The sequence below is a fragment of the Cyrtonyx montezumae genome, unplaced genomic scaffold (genome assembly GCF_038088225.1).
Source record: "Cyrtonyx montezumae isolate F1298 unplaced genomic scaffold, pur_monq_1.0 scaffold_3, whole genome shotgun sequence".
Classification (NCBI taxonomy): domain Eukaryota; kingdom Metazoa; phylum Chordata; class Aves; order Galliformes; family Odontophoridae; genus Cyrtonyx; species Cyrtonyx montezumae.
This window is the reverse complement of record NW_027072034.1, coordinates 114,026,919-114,039,952: the sequence shown is the minus strand read 5'-3', so window position 1 is coordinate 114,039,952 and position 13,034 is coordinate 114,026,919. Positions and strand designations below refer to the sequence as shown.

The 13,034-nt window shown below is 42.4% G+C and overlaps 2 protein-coding genes across 2 annotated transcripts in view; one reads left to right on the top strand and one right to left on the bottom strand.

The window, feature by feature from the left end:
- Positions 1-678, bottom strand: part of LOC136051452 (bactericidal permeability-increasing protein-like) — a 26,089-nt gene extending 25,411 nt beyond the window's left edge. The window contains exon 1 of the mRNA XM_065740892.1: positions 471-678. Coding sequence (XP_065596964.1) covers positions 471-678 — 208 coding nt within the window. The remainder of the gene's footprint in view (positions 1-470) is intronic.
- FBXO7 (F-box protein 7) lies at positions 576-13,034 on the top strand. Its single transcript, XM_065743066.1, has 9 exons — positions 576-851; positions 1,856-2,135; positions 3,520-3,747; positions 5,056-5,197; positions 6,417-6,500; positions 7,589-7,681; positions 10,299-10,475; positions 11,050-11,087; positions 11,303-13,034. The coding sequence occupies exons 1-9, from the start codon at positions 730-732 to the stop codon at positions 11,690-11,692; spliced, it is 1,554 nt and encodes a 517-aa protein (XP_065599138.1). The 5' UTR covers positions 576-729; the 3' UTR covers positions 11,693-13,034.

Here is a 13,034-nt window from a genome sequence, read left to right as displayed (position 1 = left end):
CCAGAGGGCTGGAGTATCTTTTCTGCAAAGAAAGGCTAAGGGAGTTTGGCTTGTTCAGATTGGAGAAGAGAAAGTTCCAGGGAGACCTCACTGTAGCCTTCCAGTATTTGAAGGGTAGAAGCAGGAAGAAGAGCGACTTTTTACATGGTCTGAGTGTCAGGACAAGGAGAAATGTCTTTAAATAAAGAGATTAGGTTAGATGTTAGGAAGAAAGCCTTTATTCAGAGGGTGGCGAGGTGCTGGCACAGCTGCCCAGAGAAGCTGTGGTGCCCCATCCCTCGAAGCACTCAAGGCAAGGTTGCATGGGGCCCTGGGCAGCCTGAGCTGCTGGCTGGCAGCTCAGCCCACGGCTTGGGGTAGGAAATCACGATGACCTTTAAGGTCTCTTCTGCCTTAAACCATTTTATGGTTCCATGATTTCAGTACTATTTTTGCAGAGCGCCTTTTCTAGCCCGAGGTCAACTTCATACCTCCCCGCCACAGCACGCCACGCGCGCGCATGCGCATCAGCAGCCCGCGCACGGAACCACCGACGGCGGCCATCTTGGCACACCGAGCTCCACGGGCAGCGGGGGCACGGCCGGCCGGGGGCGGGGCTGGCCGGCAGCAGAGGCGGCGCCGCGCCAACCCCAACAACGCCACGGCCCGGCAGCCTTTGCGCCCGCTGTCCGCGACCATCGTCAGCCGCCGGTGGTCCGTCCAAAGCGCCAGGCGGGCGGGCCAGTCGCTATGAAACTTCGCGTGCGGCTGCAGAAGCGAACGGCGCCGCTGGAGCTCGAGGGGGAGGAGCCAACGCTGGGGGAGCTGCGCGCGCAGCTCGGCCGGGCCCTGCTTCCCGTCTGGGGCTACAGGTAGCGAGCGGAGCGAACCATCCCGCGGCGCCGGGGGGGGGAGAGGGCGGCTGTGAAGTGGGGCCCTACCACGCAGGGTGGGGTCGGGGCGGCTCGGTTTATGTCTCCCCACGTCCCCCGCTCCTGCCCGGGACGTGGCCCTGCCGTCCCCTGTGGGGTGGGGCCCGGCCCTAGGCGGGGCGAGGCGTCACCCGGCCCGAGGGAGCGGGGCCAGAGCGGTTGGGAGGAGAAACTTCGTAACAACTGTCCGAAAAGTTTGGCTCCGCGGCTGTCAGTAGCGGAACGGGAAAGGAAGGCGTGCTGTACACAGTGCTCACCGCTGCGATACGGGTTTTTGATCATGTTCATGTGGAGCTGCCTCTGTTTCACTTTGTGCCCGTTTCCCCTTGTTTTGTTACAGGGCACCATTGAAAAGAGCCTGGCCCCATCCACTTGACTCTTGCCCATTAGATGCTTATCAGCATTGATAACATTAACCCCTCAGCCTTCTTCAGGCAGAACAGTCCCAAGACTCTCAGCCTTTCCTCATAAAAGAGATGCTCCAAGGCCCTTCATCGTATAGGTGGTGCTCTGCTGGGCTTTCTTACAAGTTCCCTGTCTTTCTTGATCTGAGCTGCCCAGAACGTAGCACTCCAGATGTGGGGAAGAGGAGAGGGGGGAGGAACACCTCCCTCGACTTGCTGACCAAGCTGTTTGTAATCCACCCCGAAATACCATTGGCCTACTGGGCCATAAGGGCACGTTGTTAACTCATGACCAACCTGTTGCCTACCAGGACACGCAGGTCCTCCTGCAGAGCTCCTTTTCAGTAGGTCAGTCCCTCACTTGTACCAGTGCATGCAGTTATTCCTTCCCAGGCGTAGGACTCTATGTTTGCCCTTGTTGTAGATTAAAACCCAAAGGAATAAAACTATTGTTGTACACTGTTTGCTTTTCTAACTGTACTTCTGTGTACGGCTACCCAAACACAGCCAACCACGTTTCCTTATTCTGTTATTTTGCAGTTCTGATACAGAGTTTTCAATAACACTGAATGGCAAAGATGCTCTTACAGAAGATGAGAAGACTGTAGCTTCATACGGGATTGTTCCTGGTGATTTGATATGCTTATTACTAGAAGATACAAATGCCAAATCCAGCCTATCTCCTCCCTCACTTCAGAATGGTCGTGAGACATCCACCTTGACTCCCAGAAGTCAGGCTGACAGTGCAAAAGACGAAAGGCAGAATGAAAAGCCAGATAACCAGAAAGCTCAAGTGGAAACTCAGAAGAGTGACAATAGGGTAAGCACGTGACAATTGGCTTGTATGAGACAGGACAAAAAATGAGGTATCTTACATCAGGTGATGCACTGCATTTTGCAATGAATCTCTTTGGAATATTTGACTCCTTATGTTTTTCTGATGTGCAGCCAGTAATTTGGATGGAAATCTATCTCTGTTGTGTACTAGCTATGTCCCAGCTCTGAGAGATATTCTGAGATGCTTGGGTTTTTACATTTTTACAGAATTGCATGCTTTTTGCTGGTTATGCACTTTGTTTAGGGAAGTTTTGAGTATTAGCTGCCTCAGAGCTGCCTTGAAAAGACTTATTTGAGGTACCACACTAAAATACCACTCACAAGTTGAGCGCACGATTCCTTTCTCATGGTTATAACAGTACCCTGATTCAGATGGCTTGCTTGGGATGAGAGATCTGTCTGTCTTGTGCAGGAAGATAGAAAATGCTCAAGTAGCTCCTGCCTTCTGCTTCAGAAATGTACATTTGTATGAACTCACACACCTGTTTCCAGTTAATAGACTCAGCTTTTGCAAATTATTCAGTGATTTGTTTCCTTTGTAACTGTAGGTAGAATAGTTAAACAGATAACTGCATCTACCAAATGCAGTCCTGTGGTGAAAGTAGTCTTTCTAGAAGAGACCCTAGGTGCCATGCTGCTTGGTGCTTATCTCATTGTATGTACCTGTCTCATAATTTGAATTTGTTCCTTTCAGATGGGAACTTGAGAAGCTGCTCATTTGTTCTTTTATTTTGGATTAATTATCAAATACAAAATACACTTACTACAACCATTTAATGAGAAATATTGCTAAATGTATGTATAAAGTATTGTTTCAAAGTTAAAGGAATTAAGATTTAGAATCAGAAGAATTCTAAGTAATGAAGAAGAATGTAGCTGGACCTTTGTCCCATTAGTTCTTGCCAGAGCAAAGTGCTCCTCGTCCATTGGTGCTGTAGCCATGCAAGCCTATGCAAGAAAGGAATCAACAATAAAGCCACGTGTGGTCTTCCTCAAGCTGCATTCTATTAATGATTGTTTTAGCTATTTAAGTCTATTGTATTTCTAAGGTGTCTGAGTTAATCATGTTGGTTCCTTGCTCTGCATGTTGGGGTACCACAATAATTGTTCCTTTAAGTTATTATAAATTTGAAAGAAAATGACAGAGCTTTTTGTGAAGGTATAAATATTGGAAAAATACAAAGGCTATGTGTACAATCCCAGTCTCCAACTGGGATGCTGGAAAATGGAGATTAATTGAGTCTGTAAAAATTACATGGGAGATCTGTAGAGTAGACTTGGTGCCCACAAAGGCTGCCCGACAGACAAGTAATAAATACTGATGGTATAATATTCTGAATGAAGGTATCTTTTGCTGTCTCTTGAAGGCAGGATCCAGCCTGGAATTTCCTACTGGATTAGTCCCAGAAGATGTTGATCTGAAAGAAGGTACAGGTTCCTATCCTTCTGAACCTATGCTGTGCAGTGAGGCTGCTGACAGTGAGATTCCACATTCCTTAGAGGTGCTCTACCTTTCTGCTGAGTGTACCAGTGCCACTGATGCCTTGATTGTCGTAGTACATCTTCTCATGATGGAGACAGGCTACGTACCGCAGGTGAGTACACAACCGGAAAGGAAATGTCTTGGTCAGTATGAGTGAACTGTAGAGTATTACAAGAACCTGGAATGCAAGATGCCTCTAGAGATCAGCACTGGGCTGTGTGTATACAGTCAGCAGCTCAGTCTGCTGAAGTGTCAGCATCTCTAACTTGACTGGCAAGTATGGCTTAAGGCTAAACACTAGAGCAGCTTTTAGGTGTAAAAAAAGAGGCCTGCCTCCACGGTCCTCTCAGTCCTCAGCTGGAACTTGGCTGATAACTTCTCATTTCTGCTTTTTACCATTAAGCTTGTGTAGATGTGCTCGGATTGTAGCTCTTCGTTGTAGTGCTGTCTTCAACATGCATATCATCTCAATGGGATGCAGTTCAAATGGTGGCTAACAAGGCCTAGGTCTACCTCAGTATTCTCACCTAACTTGCATCATCTTGAGCAGAGTTCAGTTAGGCTTTGGTTTCACTAACATCTGGAGGTATCTAGCTCATTTATGAGCACCTACAGTTTTGTCTCTATACAATGAGTTCATATTTTCCCTTTAGGTTTTCACGCTTGTGTTACATGTTTTCTGTTATGTGACTGCATATGCAAGATAAGACTTGTTACTAGAGAAGGTGGTCTCCTGTTTTTCCTTGTGCTAAAAACACATGCGATCAGTTTAGGTCTTTTTGACCAATACCAGTTTAATAAATCTATTAACAGCATAACCACAGGCTGAAGTACTGTCCAGTGAACACATTTGCCACAGGGAGCAAAGTTTGTTTATGTCAATTTGCGGACTTGGAAGTAGGGAAGGTAATTTTTGTGTGAGTTTAAGAGGAAAGAGAAAGTCTGCTTGTCCTTGTGGTTATGTTGTATCTCTCTCTGGGATTCCATCTGAGAATTTTCAGACTGAAATTGAAAGGAAAATTGTTAATCCACTGAAATTTTCAAATATGATCTTCAAGTCCTGTCAGATCACAGAGAAGGTGAAGTGCAATAAGATGTTTTTAATGCAGAAAATTAACACGTATTCAGGAGTTGTCAGAATGCTGGCATGAATGGCAGAGTGAGTACAGACTTATACAGTGAGTGTAAGTCTACGTGCTGAACAACCTTCCCAGAAACTGGCACAAGGCAGAAGTTGCTTAACTTCTCCTTAGACTTGCTGTTAGCATTGGGGAAAAAGAGTATGTAGTCATGGAGTTATAGTCTGTATCATAATGCAGATTGTGACTAAGATTTAAACTGCAAACATAATTCTGGCATTTTCAAACTTCTTGCCCTTTTTCCATTTGAAGAGATGATGATACTATCTGTGTATTTTCAGGGGACAGAAGCCAAGGCAGTGTCCATGCCTGAGAAATGGAGAGGGAATGGTGTTTACAAGCTACAGTACACACATCCCCTTTGTGAAGAAGGTTCTGCTGGTTTGACCTGTGTGCCTTTGGGAGATCTCGTTGCTATTAATGGTAAATTAGTAAAGTTTTTATCCTGGATACAGGTTGCTAAATAGCACCATTGCTTAGCAAGAGAAGAATTACATAAACTTCTTTGGAATCACAACTTCATTATCCAGGTTGATGAGGTGCAAGAGATGCCACTTCCTGCTGCTGAAAATTCTTGACATTCTTGCCTCAGTATAAGCTTTTTCCTTCTCTCTAGTGGGAATGGAACAATGTTTGGGGAGTTCAATTGGCATTTTTATTACAGTGTTGTAAAAATATGGATGTTATGTCATTTCGTAGGAACTGTGGTATACATTAATACATGCTAAAATGAGATCTCATCCATTTTGTTCAGTCTCACACTCTTTGCATGACTTAAACCATTTCTAGACTACATATTCCTTAGTTTTAATGTGTGATCTTTTTTGTCCTTAGTGAAACACGCCAACATTCTCTCTGTGTTCTCAAAAACTGTATGTAGTTTAAGCTGCTAAAGTCAGAAAATTAAGAGAAGTGTAGTTGCTTTTGAAGCAACTTCCATATCACTTGGTAGCTTTTGCTTTTTTGTTTTTGTTCTTTTTTTAATTGCTCTTTCATGTTTAAATTATTTAGTATTTAAGCAATTCCACATTCTTAAGGAACCAATATCAAATTGGAATTTGATTCTAATTTCAAGATTTCTTTGTTTAATATTTGTAGACGTGTGCTTATACAAATTGGTACGAGCAATTATATTTTCTCAGAATGTGTACAGAATTTGCTTTCTGAAATTATAACCAAATGTTTTAACCAAGTCAGGTTAGATTTAGAATTGTGTAGAAACTACATGCTATATGCATGGCAATATAGCATTCATGCAGTAAGATTGCTGAACCTTTTCCTAGAGTATTTATAATATTTGAATTAGTATGTCTGTAATGAGTGGGTTATAATAATGGCTCCCTGTGTACCGCTCCTAGCTGTGTTAGATCTCTTTCCATGTGATAGAATTGTTGAAGACAGTGCTCATTTCTTGTCACTGATATTTTTGGTAGTTCTTTGCTATTACAAATTCAGTGTTTATTGTTCTGAAATTTCTATTATCTAACTGCTAGCTGTCATTGGTATTTGCCTTGAGGGGACCTGGTAAGGGAGAAAAGTAAAGCATCTCTGAGAGTTAGGCAGTAATGAAGAGGTCTTTGCTGTCTCTCAGTATGTTTTCAGTTTTGAAATATCTTTTTTTTTTTCCTTCTTATGTTTGCAGCAACATTAAAAATCAACAAAGAGATTAAAGGTGTGAAGAGAATACAGCTGCTGCCAGCATCCTTTGTTTGCTTTCAGGAACCAGGTACGAGTGAGCTGTAATACCAATAATAGTAAACTGAGAAGTAAGGAGGTTATGCAGTAAGTAGGAATAGTAAGTGGAGGAGTAAATAGGCAAAAAAATATCAAAAAAGAATAAAAACAGCGGTGTCACTGTTTAGATGGGCTATTGCTTAATGGTAAAAGAAATTCAGAGTATAGCAATTTACTTGTATTTTGCTGCTAACATACTTTGAATTTCTTGGATTAATTTAATAAAGAAAGGATTTTGCAAAGACTGACTCATGGTTTGTCTCAAATGCTTCTTATTTATGAAGTCGTAAATGTAAATTTCTGAGGCAGCACTGCTGGATTAGACTCTCTTTTTCTACCTGCTGGCTCAGGACTTTAGAGGCTGATGGTACCTAAACTCTTACTGTGACACCATAACTGTTATTTGTGATAGGAAATAGGTGCCAACCACATAGCTCTCCAGAATACGTGAATTAGAGGAGTACTAAGGTGGGGGAGGAGAAGTACAGATGGACATGGATGTTTTGTGAGCAGAGGCCTGACTAGCCTTTTGTTTTGTGATGGATTAATGAACCTCTTTGTTGCCAGTTGAGGATGACTTGGTGTCCTACACTGTCTCTCTCAGATCTCCACTTATGATGTGTGAGGCTAGTCAGAAGGCTGTAGAGGAATAACTGAGCGCTGATGTGTCCAAAATAATGGTAGAGTCTGTTATTTCCTAGGAGAACAGAATGGAAAAACATTAATGCCAGAAAAATTAATGTTGCAGACATTTACAACATAGTTGTGTGTAACCTGGGCTTTGGAATCTGATAAAAGAAGTTCTGACTGCTTGAGAGCCACTTGTATTTTTTTTTAAGAACTCATGTATTTCTCATGGTACTTTTTGAGGCCAAAGGATAGCTTTACCATGGAAGTAGGCTGTAGTTTCTCAATAAATTGCTTTTTCCGTGGTTGTTAAACACTAGTTGCAGACTTGGCCCCACCAAGATGACAAGCAGATCACCATTCTGTTTATAATAAAGCCATGGTTTTTCTGCTCTTGCATAATCATTGCATTATAACCATGAAATTAAACTTTTTGTCTCTCTGATTTGATAGAAAAAGTTGCAGGTGTTTACAAAAATCTTCAGAAATTATCCCGCCTCTTTAAAGACCAGCTGGTTTACTCTCTTCTGGCTGCTGCCCGACAAGGTGAGAGAGATTGCACTTCATTTTTGTGGATGGAAGAAAGGGAGGGAGAGGTGTTAGAAACTAAGTTCAAACACATGCTCAGTGGGTGGCTAAGTGGAAAGTATGAATAAAATGGCATTCTGAAGAATTAGATTAGTCTTTGTATTTTAAAAGAAATTAATATAATGATCATTTCCCATCTTTAGTATTTGATAGCTCAAGTTAAAAAAAAAAACAAAACAACAATAACAACTCTTTCTAGTCTCACAGGCTGAGATGGAATGACTGTTTTCCATACTTGGTGATAAGAAAAATATACCATAGCTATTTTGTCACAGTGGTTTTGTATTTTTGATCCATTTTTTGGTCAAAGCATTATACGTAGGTCACTCTGAAAATAATGCCTCCTGTTTATTTCCATGTAAACTGCAACAGATGCAGTGAGCTCTACAACACTATTTGGTAGAAGAAATTCTCAGCTATAACACGCTATTTTTCAGTATAGTCACCACCACTAGCTATTCATTTTAACTAGCTATGAACAAGAGCCTCCATGCCACGCTCATGAAAGTCTGCACCATTGGAGGTGACCCATCGTTTCACAGCTGCTGTGACAGCATTGTTGCTAGGAAAAATGTTGCCCATGCAGTCTACCTTTCGTTGGCTCGAACAGATGGAAGTCAGAAGGCACCAAATCCAGACTATACGATGGATGTGGTAGGACAGTGCAGCCACGACAGACAATGTACTCCACTGTCTTTAAACTGGTATGGGGCCTGACATTTCTGTGCTGCAAGAGAAAGGTTATCTTTGCTGTCCTCACTCTGCAAGTTTGAGCCTAGAGCTTACTTAGCATTGTCATGTAGTGGTCAGCATTGATGATTTGTCCGTGTCCCAGGAAATCCAGGAGGACCATCCCTTTCCTCACTTTGCCCACTGAGGGCTGTATCTTGAAGTCTTTTTTCATGTGAAATTCATGTATCACCACTCTGCTGTTTTGACTCTGGCTTGTAGTGGTGATACCACATCTTGTGATTGATAGTGGAACAGGAAGCTGTCACCTTCAGCCTGGTATTGGTTCAGTGGGTCCTTACAGACTTGTATATGTTGTTATTTCTGTTCCTATGTGTTCTTTAGTGGGACCCACCTGACACAGACTTCTCAGTGGTTGTCACCATCTTTTCCAACTCCTTGAAGCTGATACTCTGCTCCATATGTTGTTCCCTGGTTGTAATCCTCTTGATTTGTGTGGATGACCTGATAAAGACACTCTTCGTTTCATTGTGCGACGGCTGTGTGTGGTCATCCAGAATGTGACTTGTCTTTCACATCACAGTCGCTGTCTCACAGTACTCACATCTACTATTTCATCTCCCTAAATGTTCAACAAATGTCGATAAATGTCAGTGGGTGCAATTTTTTCTGCGTGGAAGAATGCAGTGGTACACCATTGCTTCATTACACTTCCATGTCAGACACCATTTTGTCGGGCTGCCCCTCTGCTGCCATGTGTTGCACAGCAACAGAATGTAATGTAATATTGTTGGGAAGGCTCAATCAGTAGAACTGCAGAAGTGTCCAGCCCACAGGCTGCATGCAGCCTGGTATAGCTCATACTCTAGCCACCCTGTGCTCCACACCACTGTGGCAGGCTGTTCCCTGCTAAGTGGCCTGGCCCTGCTCTGGGCACACACTCATTGCTCAGCAGCAGCCAAACATCGGTGTGCAGTCTGATGAGCACCTTGAGAACTTGTTAAGAGTTGCAACCACTTCCATCAAACTGGGCTGATGCCTTAGTTTCACCTAAATAAGATCAGATATTTTATGTTCTGTTGCTCTTGTTTTAATTGAAAAATTAATGGATTTTTGTTACTTATATACATGAACTGTATTATATATTTTATATGTGGCCCAGGACAATTCCTCTTCACTCATTCTGGTCTAGACAAGCCAAAGGTTGTATATTCATGCTTTACTGCGTTGCCACCACTATCCACCTCTTAAAATCTTGGGCTGACATAAAAAAATAGGAGGCACTAATTTTGGAGCAGCCGTCGTATTTGTATGTCTAACCCTGAGAACAGCCTTCTTAGTAACTGGTCATTGAGGGCTTGGAAGGAATGGGAAGAAGTAATCCTAGCTGGTGTTTGTGAAGCAGTGGGAAATCAGGCTTTCTGTGTATAGATACTGCCATAAAAGAGTTCAGCTTTGCATTCTGAAGACACAGTGGAATTTCCTCTGGACTTAAGTGCGGGCAGGTTTTATGTGAAACATGTGCTGTGCATTTAATGTGTCTTTTATGGAGTCTTGTAATCAGGCAGATCTTTTCCCTTTAGCCTTTGTTCTGTTGCCTGTAAACATAGTTAGGCATGTGGCGTGTTTCTTAGGTTTACAGCCGTCATTGCTGTTCAGTCTGAAGCGTGGTTCGGCCTATTTCATGTGCTCTGTAAATGTACTGCAGGGTGGAAGAAATCAGTTTTCTAAGAAGTCACATCATGGTGCTTTTGGAGAGAAGTTGTTTAACTGGGGCATCAAAGGGGAGTGATGTAATTGAAAGGTTATGATGTCCTTTGCTTTAGGGTGGTCAGAGTAAGCTGTGCACCATTTAGGTAATTCTTCTGTCTCCTCCTCTTTGTAGCTCTGAACTTGCCAGATGTTTTTGGGCTAGTCGTCCTTCCTCTTGAGCTGAAGCTTCGGATTTTTAGACTTCTGGATGTCCGTTCACTCATCTCTCTGTCTGCTGTTTGCCGTGATCTTTATGCAGCTTCAAATGACCAGCTTCTGTGGAGGTTTATGTATCTGCGAGATTTCATAGGTAACGGTGAGACTCACGTTTTCTCCAGTTACATTCTCATGTGTACAAGGGTGTTAGGTCTTACATTTCAATATGAGGTTCCTCAGGAAACCACTCCTGATTTTTAAACACCGGCATCAAATAGAGTCATTAGTGATCCTAACCTGTACAGTGGACTAGATGTAATTCAGGTGGATGGACATTGACTTCTGTTGTTTTCATCTGTTTCTCTTACTCCTTAGATACTTGCTATTGCAGATATGAGAGTGGATAGAAGGGATATTCCTGCTAGAATCCCTCACAATAGACTGAAGAAATAAGGTGGTCAGGAGATGTGCTGTTACAAATCAGAGATGGGAACAGTGTTCCTGGGATTTCTTACAAGTTTTGAATATCATATTTTATACAGAATATGAGTAGATTACATACTGAATGGCCCTGCAGCTTTATTTTGTTAAAGCACATTATGTCTATGAAAGATGTATCGACCATAAATGTCTTTTTTTTCCATCTCCTTCTGCATGTTCCCACAAATCCTTGGCACGAATGCTACTTAAAAGAGGTTGCTTGTTTTTATTTTATGATTTTCTTGTAGATCCCACTGCAAGGCCTCGTGATACCGACTGGAAAGATGTAGGTGGCTTCTCTGTATAATCTCTCTGAGATGCATCAATGTGGGAAAAATTCAGGGCTAAAACATAGACCTTGGGAGGCTGTGGTTTTGAGTTAAGTTTTAGTTTAAAGTTGTGGTGTTCTGTAAACACGAGTTGAGTTTGGTTGGAGTGGGAGAAAATAAACATCAATAAGAGACACAGTGAACCTTAAAATACTTTTGTTTCTGTCTGCAGCTATACAAGAAAAAGTTGAAACAGAAGAAGGAGGCCTTGAGATGGAGGCACATGATGTTTCTGCCCTCTGCACCTCATCCCAACCCGTTTTATCCTTGTCCCTTTCCTCCCAACCCATTCCCATCAAACCCAATCTATCCCCCCATGATCATTGGTGGAGAATATGATGAGAGACCAACACTTCCATACGTTGGAGACCCAATTAATTCACTCATTCCTGGCCCGGGGGAGGCACCAGGCCAGTTTCCTTCATTCAGACCACATTTTGACCCCATTGGTTCTTTTCCTGGAGCAAACCCTACACTTCCAGGACGAGCTGGTCCCAATGACAGGTTTCCACCTAGACCCAGCCGGGGCCGCCCCATGGATGGTCGCCGTGTGTTCATGTGATTGCTGCTTTAGTTGCTGAGCTTGCTTTCTAACTGCAGGACGTTGTAAAACCCAGGCACTAACACCTGCCTTGAAATTTTGGCAAGAACACGTTTGCATGGTACTGTTTTGACCCCAAAGTTAGGGTTTGTTTCTGTTCTGGTAGTAGTGCAGTACTTGGCACTAAGGTCTCTTTCACGTTGGGCTATGACAACAATTCATGTTGTTCCTCTCCCACCTCTCCTCTTTAATCACCTGTGAAGTGCTACTTAGAGGCTAGAAGGATACTGGCCAAGTATTTGCTGCATCAGATAAAGAGCACTTTAAATACAAATCCTGTCTTTGTCTGTGTTATTTGAAGAGTTTTATTAATTTACCAGGAGAAAAAATGTTTTGTTTCAAATCTACCTGACTAATAATCTTTCTTAACAAAAAATCTGCCATGCCCCGCATAGAACAGGATACTACCACTGCTATGATAGATGTGCTTCAATAGATTACATTTTTCCTAACAACAACAAAAAAAAAGAGAATGTATTTTTATGTTGTTACTTAATACACAAAGAATGCAGGGAAGGGTTTTTTTGTTTGAAGTGGAAATATTAGAACACAAATCAGTTCATTTTGCAGAGAGCTGAGTGAACCCATGCTAAAGTGCAACTCAAAACTGATCAGAAGCAGAGCAGTTTTACAAAGAACCAGCAGCAGAACTTTTGCTCCTTGTTTGAACAGGTTGGCTTTACAAATCAGTAGCTGTAGTACCTGGCTGCATTTACTGTGTGTGAACTAAAACCAATGCAAAAATAAGTTTTTCTTCCTGCCTAACTGTTGAAGGTATTAAGTTGACCTGATTGCAGTGGAAGTGGGATCTCAGCAGGAGAAACAATGGATTCTTACTTCATTGAATTCCGTTTAATTTCATTAGAGCAGAACCAAAAGTTATCTTGATGAAAGAAAACTTGCTGTAGCATGTTAAGACTTTTCAAGTGTTGTCTCGTTAACTAATGAACAACTAACAAGATGGCTGTTACAGTTACCTGATGAGGTCTGCAGTTTGGTACTGAAGCTCAATTAAAGACTGGAATAACTCAACTTTGCTAGAACTTTTCTTTTTAAGATGGCTTGAACTCTGTTTGTGAAAACATAAAAGGTATTGATGACTGCTGTGACAGCTGATGGTGCTTCCTACAGTCTGTTTGGAATTCAAACAATGGAAATGAATTACATTTCCTATTAAATACGAGCTGTTTCACCAGTAATACTTATGTGCTTTTTCAGGTGACGTTTCAGCGATTCATCTTCTTGTTTTGCAAATCAGCTGACTTCAGTTGGGTCAGGAATCTCTTCTGTTAACTCCCGGGGG